The sequence below is a fragment of the Serinus canaria genome, chromosome 3 (assembly GCF_022539315.1).
Source record: "Serinus canaria isolate serCan28SL12 chromosome 3, serCan2020, whole genome shotgun sequence".
Classification (NCBI taxonomy): Eukaryota; Metazoa; Chordata; class Aves; order Passeriformes; family Fringillidae; genus Serinus; species Serinus canaria.
In genome coordinates, this window is record NC_066316.1 from 14,673,087 (window position 1) to 14,689,457 (window position 16,371).

At 39.6% G+C, this 16,371-nt stretch overlaps 1 protein-coding gene across 13 annotated transcripts in view; it reads left to right on the forward strand.

Moving 5' to 3' along the window:
• The window catches only part of EHBP1 (EH domain binding protein 1), a 205,049-nt gene that overhangs the window by 79,693 nt on the left and 108,985 nt on the right, over positions 1-16,371 (forward strand). For all 13 annotated transcript variants that reach the window (XM_050972588.1, XM_050972589.1, XM_050972586.1 and 10 more), the window contains 2 exons: positions 5,789-5,911; positions 13,968-14,220. In XM_050972588.1, coding sequence (XP_050828545.1) covers positions 5,789-5,911; positions 13,968-14,220 — 376 coding nt within the window. The remainder of the gene's footprint in view (positions 1-5,788; positions 5,912-13,967; positions 14,221-16,371) is intronic.

Consider the following 16,371-nt stretch of genomic DNA (forward strand, 5'->3'; position numbering starts at 1 on the left):
TAGTGTTATGAAAGAATGCAAATATGTTTTCTGTATGCTTTACATATTCAATTAAACATTTTTTACCCTGGCCAAATCTCTAGTTATGCTGTATGTGTCTGGCACAGAGCATATTGGAAAGTCTGGAGTGAAATATTTGAGAAACCAGGATAATGTATTCTTGGTCAGGGAGCAGAGATATACCAGTTTGGTCGCACTGAAATAATTTTGCAGGATTTACTTCTTTCCCAGTATAACCAGAATAAATCAGATCACAACACCAAACAAAACCTGACATGTTCACTAGGCCATTGGATAATCACAGAGAAGGCCAAACTAAGGAGAGGTAATGTTCAGTCTATAGAAACTCCTATGCACAGGGGTTTTATTAGGATCTGCCTAGGTACTGCACTGAGGACTATAGAAAACCTGGATGCAGAAGGGCAGCAGGTGAAAAGCATCTGATCTTGTTTCTCAACACTTAATTTTGCAGCACTCAAGAAGGCTACAAATGATTCCTAAACAAGCAAAAGTCTTATGTAGGTTAGACTAGGCTGTCTACTATCCTTTGGGTATGGAGTGAACATCCCTGGAGATGGATGGGGAGGGCGAGCTGTCTGATGTGCAACACAAGCTATTTTGGAGTCATTTCAGCTTTTCCATCTGCTGTTGCAAAGGCCAAAATTATCTGTTCAAAACTAACAATACCTCCATGAAAGGCAGAAGCAATAAATACTTCTGGAATACACAATTTCTGTGCTTTGCTAAGCCTGCTCTGTTACTGTTTTCTAACCATACAAGATAGAAGTGCTGGATTGGTTTTTTTGTAAATGATTGGTTTTTTTGTAATGACATGAGGAAGGTGAACCTTGGACTTTTTCTTCTTATGTTGGTTACAACAGCTGAGTTGCTTTACAAGCATGGCCAGCTTTCCCCACCTTTGAGAAGGTGAGGGATGGTGAAGGGGAATGAGTGCATGCAATTTCCCAAGCAAATGGGAGAACATAAAACATAGGGCAGTAAGTAAACATTAATAAATAAGATGTAAAGTATCTATTTCAACATGTGTTCAAGATTGATTTCATTGGCAATTGCAGTGACTCCTGTAATAAATATAATGAATGGGGAAAGATAGGAGAAGAGCTGAGGAAGCAAGGGAGAAAGAGGTAGGAATCATTGTAGAAAAGCAGGAAAAAATTTAGAAAGAAGGAAATGTAACAAAACTGATGTAGCAAAGAACTCTTTCAAAAGCAGTGTTCACAGAATACCATAAAGTTAATTGAGGAAGTTACATAACCCTTTTGAAAGCTTGCCGCTACCAACATTTTCTCCTCTTGTGCTGTGCTGGGTGTTGGTAGCTGAGGAGCTGGAATGCCTCACTGACTCAGAGTGCCCCGTGGCAAATCCCTCACCTCAGTGTGCCTGTTTTCCCAGCTGTAAAATGGGGATACTGCCTGGAACACCTCATGGAAAGGATGGGAGCAGCACACAGTGCTTGTAATGGGCTTGCAATGAGTAGCAAGGAGGGAAGTATTGCTCTCCTACTTTGGACTCCAGGTTTTCTCACTGATGACTTGATGTCTGAAATGTTATTGTTCCCAAGGCACAGCTGCAAGAGGTGCTGCAAGTCTTTTATCAGACACTGTTCCTTTTTGCAGTGTACAACAATTTTTATTGTGGGTTTTTTTTTTCATTGTGCCAAAGTTGCAGTATCATAGATGAACATATGTATCCACTGCTGGGAGAGCAAGGGAGATCTGCTGTGTGGGGCTCTAGATGGTGCAGGTGAGTTAGGAAATGCTGCTTCTCTTCCTTGATGGGTTGCCTAACTTGGAGTAGGTATCTGTGCTTCTGTTTCTTCAGCCATGAAGTAGGTGGTGCAATACTGACTGACCTCAAAAGCAGTGGAATTTGGGGTGGTCAACATGGAACTGCTGCCATACAACTGACCAGACTGAAAGATGTTTTCCATTCCACGCACTGCTTTCATTTGGAGAAATCTCACTCCATCTCAGCTTTCCCCCTATTCCTTCCCAGTATTTCTTGTTGAAATTTTTCATGTGTAAAAGCTGTATCTCCCCCAACTGTTCTGTGTGAAGTTGAAAATTGTTTGTTGCCATGAATTAAATTTAAAATATTTCGGTTCTACACTGTCAATATACATGGATTTAAACCTCCCTGAATTATCCTCTCCTTAGTTTTCAGTGGAACACAAGACATCTCATACTTGAAGAAAATGTGCCTCATAACTCAAAAACAGGGCAGTAATAAATATGTGCTTCTCTCAATGTTTTAATTTCTACTTAGAGCCCCATGCTGGGGTTAATAGGTGCCTTCTGCTCCATCTGCCCAGGAGCACAGTGTCTGTCCTGGGGCACCACATGGAATCAGGAATGTGCCCATGTGCTACCTATTGCAGGAGTCTGAATCCCAGCATGTTTCAAGAGCAAGCTTCTGGGTAACAATACGCATAACCCTTTTTTTTACAATTTGCAAAACCATACTTCTCCTGACAACTTCTGGTACATTTACTCTTTTTCTTTGTCAGGATCACCAATCTGCTTGGGAAAAAGAAAAAAAAAAAAAGAAAAGAAAAAAAAAGGAACAAAAAAAAAAAGAGAGAAGAATAAAAAACCCCAAAAACCAAACCAGTGATTTATGTGACATACTTGTAGAACAAGCTAATGTGTCTGAGTAGATAATGAGATTTATAAAAGATAATATAGGATATAAATCTCCAACCTACCATTTCCATACTCCAAAATATGACATAAACCATTTAATATTGTAATGAGGAACATTGTAGTGCGTATGGGTGTTTAGGTTGGCAGATAAGACCAGGTGATTCAGACCACATCAAAGAACTCCCTCTTTTTAAAGCTCTGAACTTAATTTGTTATTTTCTGACAATAAAAACTGAATTATAATTGTTTTGGGTTATTTTTTTTCACATGCTGACATAATAAATTGTAAATCATGTCAGCATCTGAGCCTGGTTTTAACTACTAATTCATTAGTACTGCTGTTTTATGAGATCAGCTCTGTTTTATTTGAGTACAGAAAGGTATGTTCCATTGTCTATCTCAAGTCCTAAAAATTCCCAAAAGATAGTATTATATTATGTACATTTCTCAGACGTATGCATGGTTTTATACTGAGAAAGCTAAGTTTTGGGACAGTTTTGGTGTTACTTTTTAGGATATTAGTCTTGTCTGTTGGAGCTCAAAATAAGGAAGTGAGGATGATTAAGTTAACTCTCTGTACACAGATATAAGTGTAAAACCATGTAAGCAGATTTATGCTTTAAGGTCAAGATCAGTAGGGAGATACATTATAGAGGAATTCTGCTTGGGGTTGTCACTGTCAGCATTTAGAATGCCCACCAGATATTGGCAGAGTAGGTAATTTTCCTTGCTAATTTGCAGATTGGCATGTCTTTGCAAAGCAGTTTAAATTTGCCAAAGAAGTTTTTAACCATGTGACAGAAATATTACCAGGTTCTGGTCTGCTTTGGGCTGCAGTTTCTTTGTACTGTCTGTGAAGGCATGAAATCAAGAGGGGTGTCAGTGTGTCACTATGAAAAAGCCCCCCTGAGTAGGAAGTTCTGGGTGGCCATAAGCACCAACATGAGTTGGCACAGTCAGGGTACTACTCAATTTTTACCTCAGTATGATATCTTGCTCCCTAAAACTAGTTCATTGAATAAAGACAAATTTTGCTTTCCCAAACAAAAGCCAGATGAGAAAAAGTCAAGTTCAAAACAGTAGTAAACTAAAAGTGTTATTGAGAGGTAACTTCTTGTGTACACAAGAAATTAAACTTGATTGGCAATACAAAAATGACTGGCATGAAGCTTTAACTTTGCTGGTGATACCAGAAGGCATTATCCATTTATTTCATGGGGAAAAGACAGGAGATGAAAAAGGCTGTCAGTGCGGCAGTGATATTCAACAAGCAGGATCATCTCTCCTGCACAGGTTTCTCTTGCCTGTTTGTCATGTGGAAGGATGAGGAAGGCTGTCCCTTCTCCACAGAAACCCATGTTCAGGTCTCTCAGAGATGCCCCAGGCTTAATCCCCGTTACTACAGAAGCTCCATTTGTCAGATGCTGTGGATGGGACTGTGTTGGGGGGGAGCAGAGAGGAATTTTTCCCCTTGGGCTAGAAGCCACTCAGTTGTTTTTTGTTTCTTTCCTTCCAGAATTGTGGAGTCATCACCATCTGGATTAAAATTAAACATCTAATGCATTTTAAAAATTACTAGTTCATGGCAATTTAGAGCTCTCCACTATGGATAGAAGGTGAAATAGGATTTTAACAAACAGCAAGGTGTTACATAGCAAGGTGTAGATACAAACATCAAGGTGTTACATATGTTACCTACATAGCATGACAATGAAAATTCAGGGTATGTACATTCACTTTGCATTTCTCTGGCACAATACTGATCATGTATTTTAGAACTATTTAGGTAAATTCAGCTTGTCATAGATCAGAATGTAATGGTGACTAATTATAAATGTTAAATAATCAGAGTGTGTATATAAACAAAAAAAATATAAAAATGCATATTGTAGCGGTTAGTTTGCTGTAACCTTAAGGGTTTTGGAGGGAGATAAATTGTTCTGAGGCTGATTAGTGTTGATTGACAATGTTTTCATATTCAGGTTTTCTTTATGAGCAGGAAAATTTTTTAAATTATATTGAGTACAGCAATCTAAATTTTGAACTGATTGTGCATAAAACTAACTATTGCTGCTGACACCATAACCTGGCTAGGTTTTGTTTATGTCTCGTTAACTGGGTTTCATATTAAATTATCCCTGAAGCACCTACACAGGTACTTTGCTGTAGTTATATAATTGTAAGGACTCATTCTAAATATATTCTTTTACCCTCTCTCCCTCGCTCTCTCTCTTTCTGGTAACAGTGTTCATTCCACTTCTGTTTCATTAAATGCCCTTGCCTTACATTTGTCTTGACTGGCTTCTATTTACAGAAATTGTAAACCAGTTGAATGCTCTGAGCAGCTTAGATGAAGATCAAGATGACTGCATAAAGCGAGCAAATATGCCTTCAGCTAAATCAGCCAGTTCCTCTGAAGGTCTATGAGCTTTCATCCTTTCTTTCTGTTTCTGATTGTATTTACTGTGACCCATTACCTTTTGACTCCTGCCTGTATTCAGCTGTCAGTTTTATCTCTGTGCTTCCACCCAGCATGACTCTCAGTAATTTGTAGTGCATCCAACAGGTAACAACATGATAGAGAAAGAGCCTGTCTCCGCTACAGCTCCGTTGTCATCTGATAATGAACAAGAAATAAAAAAAATTACAAAAAAAAAAAGAAAGAGGAACCACCAGACCCTAAGCTTAAAACAGTAGTAGTATAGTCAGTAATACTTGACCTTTCTAAAGTGACAAAACGTCCTCTCTCTGCTTTTATGTTCATGTTACTTCCAAAAATTAAAATTTCCTGCCGATAGTTAGCCTGTATGTGAACAATCAAAATCACCATATTTAGCTCGTTAGATGTTCCACAACATTTATTTAACGAAGGAAAGAGAAGGCTTTTTTAGAAGTCATTTCTGTTACATAATGTTCTGATCAGCAAATAGAAGTTTCATTCATTTCACTTTTTTTTTTTCCCTTTGTTGATGTACTTACTGGACTGTGTTAACTTAGTCATGCAGTTCGTGCCATACCCTGGTGCAGTGTTTCGAGGGACTGTTGACACGGAGCTTTTTGAGCTCCAGATATGTTGGATGAACAGTTTGTATCTATTTTAAAACAATATTCCAATTTGTTTGTAGAGCTAATCAATAAACTTAGTTTTCTGGATGAAGGGGAGCAAGACCCAGCCAACTCCAGCACGAACCCTTTTGGTGATCCTGACACAGCAGAATTAAATCCATTTGGAGACCCTGATGTAGAAGGTAATGAATTTTTTTTACATAATTCATTGCTACTTGCAAATGCTTTGTGAAACGTGATTTTTATTTCTGTAGGGCTGTAAATGAAAAATTTTAATTGATTAAATACAGTTATTTAATATAGCACTGAGATAGCAATAGCAATGATCCAGTTGCTACTAGAAAATAGTTTTAGTCTTTGAGTCACATCCTTTGTATTGAGGCACATTGATATTTGCCACTGAGGGCTACCAGCTGAAGCAGAGACTTTTAGACCTATCAGGTGTGTTACTAGTACTCACCTTATGTGGTATGAATGAGCAACACATTCTGTCAGATAGCCCTGTTCCACGTGGGTGATGGTTTATATCATAATTTCCTTCACTGCAATCTTCACTGTGTCTCAGCTATTCTTGGTTAGCACTAATCTTCATTATTACAATTTAATTTTCTCTCTTTTATTCTTCCTTTTATTTTGCTTTTATAGCTTCCTCAGTTAAGCCTTCTGGCATTGTGCCTTGCACCACATGCTAGGTGTAAATCCCCTTTCCAGACTGACATGCCCATTCTTGTTCCATTTGGGTGAGAGGTACAACCCCTGTAAATTTTTAATCTGATAAGATTTTGGCCATAAGGCCAGAAGGGAGCACCAGGACAGCAAACATCTCTGCTGTCTTCAACTCCATACTCAGAAATGCTGGCTCCCATCTGTTGGATGTATCACTTTTACCTTGCAGCTGCTCAAAAGGCCAAATCATAGTTAATTATTCCCAAGTTTGAAGCTGTATTCAACCTCTCCTGTTCAAATCTCCAAGACTTTTCTTCCTACAGAAAATACCAAGTCACTTGGTAATGGCAAAGGAGAAGAACCACACTGAGCAGGAGCAGCCCAGGGTGCAGCCAGGGAATTTCTGAGGTCAAGTTAAAGAAAATGGATTTCCAAGCTGCAGTCTCCCCCTGTGGTCACTCACTTTCTTTGGACAAGCTGAATGTTTACTCACAACACAGTTTTTCTGCCTTCAGCGTCTGCAGAGAATGATGTAGGTGGGGATCAAGTCCTGTCATACTTTGGCTGTGGTGTGACTCACAGCTTGTATTTCTGAAACAGGGACATTGCACTATCTTCTGTATTTGGCAACTGAAGCCATAAAGCCACTATCCTGGGCACGTTCTCCCTCCTATAAAGCTGTCAGGTTTTTCTAGAGCTGCAGAAGTGAGTTGTTTCAGCTTTGTAGATGCCAATATATATGGATTAGGTTCTGGTGTCCTAATCTTTGGCTTGATTTCCTATCTGTTCCTTGACAGTGATCCCTTAGGAACATGGAAGGAAGCAGAGTAAGTGGGAATGTAAACCCCTCTGGTAGTCCATAAATAACTTGCTCTAAGAGGCGTAGTCTATATTCTTTTCCTCCTTCTTTGCTTTAGAAAGAAGAGCTCCCTTCTCCATGGAGAAAACTGTACAAGTCCTATCCTACCTAAACTGCTTTTTCCAAACCAGCTTTTCTTTCCTTTCCAGAGAGAACCCATTCTGGAAGAAAGCAGTGGGTGTTCCGGCCACAAAATACAGTGACTTTTTCTCATCTTGGGGACAGGGAGAAACAGCTGGTGTTGTTTCTTAGTACTGGAGTAGCTGAATAACTCATGGCAAGCTCACTGTGAGCAGCCTGCATCAAAGATATCACCTTGCTTATGTTCCTAAAATGCTCTCAGCCTATCAGGGGCATGGTTTTTTTTCAGTTGATTGTGGTTCTTTTGGTGACATCTGCCTTTACAGTCATCTTCAGTCAGAGGTGTGGACATTTTTCCATATCTCTGGGTCTGTTCTGTGTACTTTGGACAGTCTCTGTGATCAGACTCTTGGGTCCCATCTACAGCTGTGGGCAGCAGTGCTGAGTTGTTGGGTGTGTGAATACCAAGTGTTACTCCCACACAGTCACTGTCATGCAGCAGTCAACATACCATAAAAGGACAGTGTTTGAGATAAACAGGGTGTCACTAGATTCTTCCTACTGTGTCATAAGGTGTTTTTTATTTGGGAGGAATGGACCTTCTGTAAGGTTCATGTGACAGTGTCTTCCTGGAGCACTAAACCAGGCTGAAAGATCTGGAAGATCAGCTGAAATGATTCCCAGGCTATCAGACAAAGAGTTGGATGCCTGGTGTGGTGTTTTTAAAGCTTTTATGTTATGATGATTGGCTTCTGAGGGATTCTTCTTTTTACCTCAGACACCTCTGAGAATCACTGGTTCTTCCACTGTCTTGTCCCTGTGATGGGAACTGGTTGTGTTCCCATTACCCTGCTTGGCCTCCTTGACATGTGCCTTTCCTCCAGTCCTCTTCCTCCACAGAAAGTTGAGGGGGAGAAAAAATGGTGCTGAGACAAATTAGAGAAGATGGTTTTGGTCTTCAGCAACAGCAGAATCTGCTGTGTATTTTTATGGCTAATTGGATCAGTCTGTCTACATGGGGAGCATCTAGACATTACCATTTTGGGGGAGATTTTCCTTTGTTTTGAAATGCTTTTCAAGGCTACGCAATATCATAGCTGTTCTCATCCTGTTGCCCAACTACTGAAGGCTGCCCTGTTTGTGTCCCATTATTCACTCATGATTCTTCTATTCTGAGACCTCAGTGGAACTTTTAATACTGCCATCTCTTTCTAGGAAGCTCTTTGAGACTGTGCCTGCTTGTTTGCTTTTGCATCCTGAAGTGAACGTAACCTTTTTGGTGGCCACCCCAGAAGCTCGAGTGCATGACAGAGGTTCAGGAGTTTAAGGCAGGCTTTCTCCTACAGGCTTAAAGAGTCACATTACCTGTTTCACTTGTCTTGTGATCTGCTTTAATCAAGAGATTAACTTTTTATGTGTGCAAGGATGAAGTATTTTTCTGTTCACTTACATGTTAGTCTCTTTATCTTTTTATCTGGACAAGGCATAATCTGGAATTTAGACTTTGCGAAAGTTCCGAGTCTTCCATAGAATTTGTTACTTAATTTCCCCAAGATGTGCTGAGCAGCCAGCTGGAGCCTCCTTTCCTGAGTACTTTGCCATCAGATGTGAGGAGACATGATTTGCTATTTGGCAGAGATATTCCAAGGATATTCCTATCAAGCCTGTAACATTTATGCTCAGAGTTACCCAGAGTATGAATATGTATGTGTTTACAGTAACTCATAGAGAAAGGAGGATTACTTGCCAGTAGATACTTGTTTCCTAGACAGATATTTCTTGTGCCTGTTCACAAACCAGCTACTTTCCCTCTATCTTCCTAATCCCATAATCACTTAACCCTGGGAATGTGGGGTGGAAAGAAACTAAAGGCGTGAGTGCTTCCAGCACCCGTGTGCACGCTGTAGGTGTGGTGCATGGCAGAGGGTCATCAGCAAGCTGGCTCTGGATGCTGCTGGGATTTAAAAAGTCCTCAGTGGCAATGACTTTACACACACAGCAGATTCAATGGGCATATCAACAAGTCACCTCAAAAACATCTTCTTGGTTGACATGTCAAATTGAGGCTTATTCCCTCTGTATCTGCTAGGTCAGCTAGACATTAGAGATCTGGGAGAATCAGAAATAAGCTTTTTGAACACTATGTCTCTACAGCTTTGGATTAGATAACCTTTACATGATCGTATGAGGACAGCCTTTTGGATTTTTAGTCACAGTGCAATGGAATTATAAAATTAGTTAATTTCTCTGCAAAATATTTACTTGGGGAAGTCAACATGTACAACAAATGAAGGTAGAAAACCACAACATTCTTTCATCACTCCAGATATTTTTTTTAAATCTGGGAGGGAATACAAATTTTTAAGTTGTGTATGACCTATACAGCACACATGAAACACGAGGGTAACTCTTTGCTAGCACCCCCTGTCATTTAGACCACCATTTACTTCAGCAGTGTATTTCATCACCTTGTGTGCAGACTTCTGATCTCCCTGCAGCATATTTTACTCTGAAAATGAACAGTGTTACAATGCAGCAGCAAACCCCAAATTGTTCCAGGGTACTCCTACACACAAAGCAGCACAGGAACCGATTGAGAGGAAAATGGTGCCTCTGTCCCTTCTATTTCTTCATGAAAAGCAGTGTGTTGTGAATGTATGAATAAAAGGATCAGAAAATCACCAGTGGTGTTTGGGGATGCCAGTCTTGACTCTTTCTAGAAGCACTGGGCAATTGCACCTTTGCTTGGTGCTGTTTGTTGGGTGCTCCCATCCCATGGTGCCGTGTACCTGCCGCCGGTGGCGTAACCGGCACCTTTCACATGTGGCTGCTGCTTTCATCCTCTGCCAAGGGGAAAGTGGTATGTGCCATGTTTTGGTGGAGGTTTTGTTTGGTTTTAAGGGATGTGTCACAATATGTTTGTTACAAAAGGCAAGTGGGTTGAAGGGCAGGGTGATTTCTGGAGATGCTCTGGCTGATTGTGCAGATAGGTAGTGCCAGAATGTTTATTATCACAAACAGTCTTTCTCAGTGGAGTTAGGGCAAGTAATGTTTCCAGAATCTGGCACAAGAGCAGCTGGTGCTTCTGCTGGAGTAATACTTCTGCCTCTCTTGTTGTCACTCCTACACCTGTGGCTTTATTACTTAATCATGCAAAATTATTTTGTGTTTGACCCTTAATGTGCCAAACTGCAAGCATCTTTTACTTTTTTTTTCCTTAATTTATATCAATGTCCTTGTGGAGCTGTGACGAATGATGCAAAGCAAGGGAATCTGAGCTGCCTTCTGAATATAAAAGCAGTTCCAAGAGGGAAATAGACCCCTTCTAAGCTGTTGTATGTTTAGTCTGTCAAAATGCACTTCTCAGCATCATTAGCTCTTTGAGAAAATGAGTCTGTTATAGAAAAGTGACAGGTGACAGTGGGTGGGGCTTTAAGAGCAGTGCTGTCGAGTCATCATCATAACTTCTTAATTTGTTATGGAGAGGCTTGTGATGACCAGCGTTTGACACAAAACTTGTTCTAAAGGGTTTCAGAGACCCCATGGGAGAGAACCTGTTTGGGCTCAGGTGGCGACCCTTGTGGGAACCCTCTATCCCTGTGGGAACATTGAAGGAAGCAGAATGGGGAGGAAAATAGTATCCTGGATGGCAAGAGTAGAGAGAGTGAGTAGTCAAGTTAAGTGAGTTTTAGCTGAGCCTCTACAAAATTCTGCCTATAAAAGTATCTTGAGAATGATATTTTTAGAAGCTTTTTTAATTTCAGCCTGTGTGTAGGATTTTGTGAAATATTTTAGTTAATAACAAGCCAGAGGTGTCTGAGCACTTATACGTAACACTGTGTGTGTAAGGGCAAACATGTAGTTCCTGTTGAGCCTATGAAAAAGAGAAATAATTTTGTCATAGTTAGGGTTACAGCACTTGATCCAGTGTTGAAATAGAAAGAATTGCAAAAACCATTTGCATTGCCCCTTAAAATTTATCAGATTTAAACAAGCATTTAACTCATTGTTTCCAGGAGACACTTAAAAGCAAATTAAAAATAAAAGCTTACAACATAGTTTTAAGAGATTGTTTCCCTGAATGTTTTCAACTTCAGGATATATGTCTGACTTTCCTTCTTGTGTGTTATCAGAAGGATTCCCTCAGATATGATAATGTGTATTTATCAACAGATTCATGTGCAGGTGCAATTCATCATATGGAGTTGCAGGAGCAGCTATTTGTAGTTGTCCACTCTCTTGATAAAATATTCTAATATTTGAGCAAAGTTTAAAGCAGTAAAAAATTTGGTTAAAGCTTTGTCAATAAGCCACACTATTTGAACAAGGTATCAGTCCTTTGTTTCTGCATTTCATTAGTTATTTTTGCTTTTTGTGTGGAACTGTCTTCTGAGGGCACATCTCCAGAGCACTTCTGCTTGCTCTAGTTTATCAAATCACTAAATGTGTGGGTAATATTTGAGTAGTATTCTGACTACCATGAGCTTCAAGGCATGGTGTGTACAGTATGTACTGTGTATACAATGAGGGTGGGATTTGACTCCCCTGACTTTAAAAACAGTTTGGACATGAAAGCTTTAAGTGTCAAGGAGTCAGCTCAGCTACAAATACCCACACTGAAGACATCTCAGGGCAAGCAGAATGAAGCTCTTGCTGGTCTTGACCACCTGCACTGGACACTAGAATGACCACAGTCTATATGGAACCACTTTTCCAGTTTTGCTTAAAATAAATGAACAGATACATTTTAGATATTGGGCGCTGCTCTGATATATTTAATCTATAGTACTCTGAGGGATTCTTGCTTGATTTGATCATATTTGTGCTTTTAAGAATTTCTGCCTTAAATGCTTTCTTTTCCCTTGTCAGTTAAGCTATAGACCTTCAATGTTATTTCACTGTGGCTTTCTCTCAAAGAGCTTTCTTAAAAGGATGTGGGCTTATGATCACATCACCACATACCCTAGGGTTAATACACATACTGCTGTGCAGTAACTACACTTTCTCCCAGCAGAAGTTCCCAGTAGTTTATTCCCTTCTCTTAAGGGATAAGCATTTACTCTGGGGTAGGAGTGAACACGTGCACTACAGCTGACATACTGCAAATACACACCCTGACTTTTTCCTGCAGTTGTTAGTCTGGATGGTCATGTTCCTGGATGGGTCTCCTCCACAGGCTGCAGGTGGATCTCTCTAGTCCTGAGAAGAGCTAAAGCCTTTCCTGCTCTGAGCCTTTGCCCTGATCTAGTGACTAGTCCAGTGCACAGACAGGTGAAGTCACAACCTGCAGCCAGGGATCATATTCCTCATTCAGCTAGGAACAGCTCTGGTTCACACTGTAAGTTAGAGCTGGGCACACTGCATGGGGTAGGGCTTTCCATCACCTTGGGCTGTGCTAATGGCTGGGTTCAGGGTGAGCTGGATGTTTGCTGGCAGGGTAGGGAACTGTCACATTTTCTAGCAATTTGCCAGGATTAGCAGCTTTGGTACATCATCCATCCAAGCTTACCTAAGCACAGTGCTTCCCTTTGTTCATTGTGTGACTAGAGAGTTCATCTTCCCAAATATTTCTTCAGTGAAAAATCTACTTGGAAGTCCATATTTTCATTTTTTAGACTCTTGTTACAAGTAACTTTTAGAGTTGCTTTGTTAACCTTAAAAGTATGTTTAGTCCAGTTTAGTAACCGTACCTCTGAAAAACATACACTTGTCATTAAGAATAATGTGGATATGGTTATTGAAAGTTAGGTTTTAATGATGCTGCATTGAAGTTCCTGTTTGTGTAGATTTTGAAAGTACATCACATCTTGTATTGACCAGAGCTGCTGATTATTTGATGCTGCAAGAACAGTAAAATTAACATTACCTGTTTGTAACAAATGTTGTATTGCTGTATGGGGATTGGCATTATTCAGTATGCAGAAGCCATTCAGTGTAGAATAACAGACACTGCAGAAAGGACATTACACAGAGAACAGCATGCAGCTCCAGCTTGCCAGTTACTTTTTATTGTACAGCCCAAATAAAAGATGAGTGATTTGATTATCTGTCTCTTTAGGGTTAATTTAAATTAGTTTTTACAGTGAGATTATGTATTGTTATCAGGGGCACATGTGTTTTCATACATAATTATAGGTCACACTTAATAGCTGATTTTTAGTTCAGTAATTTTAAGAAATTAAAAGGCCACCTACTTACTATCACCATTTCTAAATCCAGTAATATTATAAAATACAGAATGTCTTTTTCCTTTATTAAAAGCTCAAATAAATAGTTAGGAACATTTTGTTAGGACACAAATTGGCTAATAGTTTCTGAAAATGTTCTTATATATATTGTGATGCCATTTATATGACAAATAAGAAAATTAATAATTGATGTTGAAAGAGCTGTAGTAAGCGAGAATATGAAGCCTATTCAATCAATATAGTCTAAATTAAAAGACCTATTGAAAGACCTAGTTTGGAATAAACAAGCATGAAAATTCACCTAAGGCTATAACTTTATGTATTGAGAGTTTAAAAGTAGACCTTTTCATATGTCTTTAAAATATAAAGATCTGATTAAATGGTTTCAAGATTTTAATTTGTTAAATCTGTTTAATTTTTTTTATTTTTGTTGTTATTTGGTAGAACTCCACCCTGAAAGAGCTTCATCTTCAAAGCCAGAAGAAAGTTTCTATGTTGACAGTTACAATCCCTTCAAGGATGAAGATGCCCCAGAGTACTTAAACCCATTTGATGAGCCAGATCACCCACCTGAAGCACCTGGAAGTGTAAGAGATTCTCCTCCACAACCTGCAAAAAGGAAAAACATCAGGCCAGTGGATATGAGCAAATACCTCTATGCAGATACCTCTAAAGCTGAGGAGGAAGAGCTGGATGAGTAAGTATGGTTCTCATCTTTCAGCAGCTTTGCAGGCATTAGTAGTGGGATCCCTGGCTTAATTTTGAGGTGTACTGGGTTGAACCATGGTGATCCTTAATCACCTCCTTAGGACAGACTCATCCTTGGGCAGCTCAGCAGCAGGAAATTCCATAGCCCCAGGTCATGCTATTCAGCTGAACATGATCAGCGAGGAACTTTCCTTTGCCTTATTGATAGCAAACAACTTGGGAGGGAGCAAGTCTGTGGACCTTTCTGACACTTCATGCCCTAACAATTGCAAATGACACAGAAATCAAAGGAGCAAGAGCTTGGGCCTTCCTCTCCTTTTTGCCATTATTTTTACTACAAAAAATAATAATTTTTGCCAATGATAAGAGGGAGTTTGTTTTATCTTGATGCAGTATGTAAAAAGGAAGAGCATTTTGCAATCTGCAATAGCACATTTTTGAGAATCTCATAAACTGAAAATATATGGGAACGATAACACCATATGCATTTACTTAGGTTGTTTCTTTCAGCATGACCACACATAAAACTTTTATAAACTTACACTGACTGCCCTGTATTACAGTATAGAAGGTATCAGAAAGGGAGAGCTTTTTGCAATTCCTTGGGAGGTTGGAAGGTGCATCCTTAATCCTTGTTTGTGGTCATTAGTCAGCAACCACACCACTCCTGAGACAGTTTATGGTGATTACATCTGAGCAGTTTTACAGACACCAATTCTAATTAACATTTAATTTTACATTATTTAATGAGATTTATCATGGCATGACATTTGCATTGCTTCAATATTAACAGAGGTATGGTATCATCCTCTTCCTATTTCTCTGTCGATAGCTGTGGTCTAGGAAATTGAAGGATTCCCAGGCCTCCAATAGAAACGTATGAAGGGCTCTGCAGTTTTTTCCTTTTAAAGCTCTGTAGCCATGGATTTAATGTTGATGTTTGGTCTGTGAAAAATAAAAGAAAAAAAAATAAAAGGGCGTTGGGAATGATGCCTCTGCCAGCTCCACTTGTCAGGACAGTGCCTGAACAAAGAGCGCTAGTTGCTGTGTCTTCAGAGCACAGTGTGATCACACCGACAACCACACCAGGCATTCCTGGTCATTCCCTGGTCACCAGAATCTGTAGGGAATAAAAATGACTGTATTTTACACCCACCAAGATACAGGTATAGACAGTAAAGACTGAAAGGAGCAGAAAGAGAAAAAGCCACATGGATGAGCAGGTTTTCTGTTTTTACTTCCATTTCCACCCTAAGCACATCTATGCCAAAGGGGTTTGTGGCAGGATTGTGACCCTTCCTTTTGCTGTGTACTGGACTTTAGCCCTTGGTTAACGACAGCCTCCTTTTTGTTTTAATTCCATTAGCTTCCTTGTTTTGTTTCCCCAAAGAGAAAGATAAATCCATAGGTGGATTCTACTTGAACATAAAGCTGGTCTGTATTTTCATGATAAAGCAGTCCCATGGGAAGGTGGAAGGGTAAAGAGTCAGCAAACACTTTAAAATCAATTTTTTATGTCTTTTATGAAAGTTTTTTAATTCCTGACCCCCAAAGTAATCTTCCTCTCCACATTTTCCTCTGAAGCTACAGGAGCAATACATCATGCAAAAAGACCTGGAGACCACTTGTTGAGTGCTTTGGGTAGAGATGTGGCAACACCTCTGCCCAATGAACCTTGAATCTTTGTACTGAAACACTCCGGAGGAATGAGTGTAATGATAAAAGTCCAGTCTAGAAACACAGGACATGTAATATTAGATCACCTCTACAAACATTATTTTGCCTCATCTCATGTCCTTAATTTTCAAATTTTTATGTAGAAAGTTTTTGCTAAGGCATGGTCTGGTGAGCACCAAAGGCAAAATTTTTGCAGGCAGTGCCAGTTGGTGGTTTTTGAGTGTCCTCAGTCATGAGGGTTTATGTCCAGATGTGTATTGTTTTTACCTACTGTGAATATTGATGCATTTATTATCTACATAAGGGGGTAATTGTCTTCCAAGCCTACTGAAATCTAGGGTTCCATGTCAATTTGTGGCAGAGAGTTCCACAAGAAAACAAGATCTCTAATGCAATGTGTTTCTTCTGTTGATTGTAAATAAATTCCCTTTCCAATCCCATACTGTTTCTTCTGCTGGCTTAT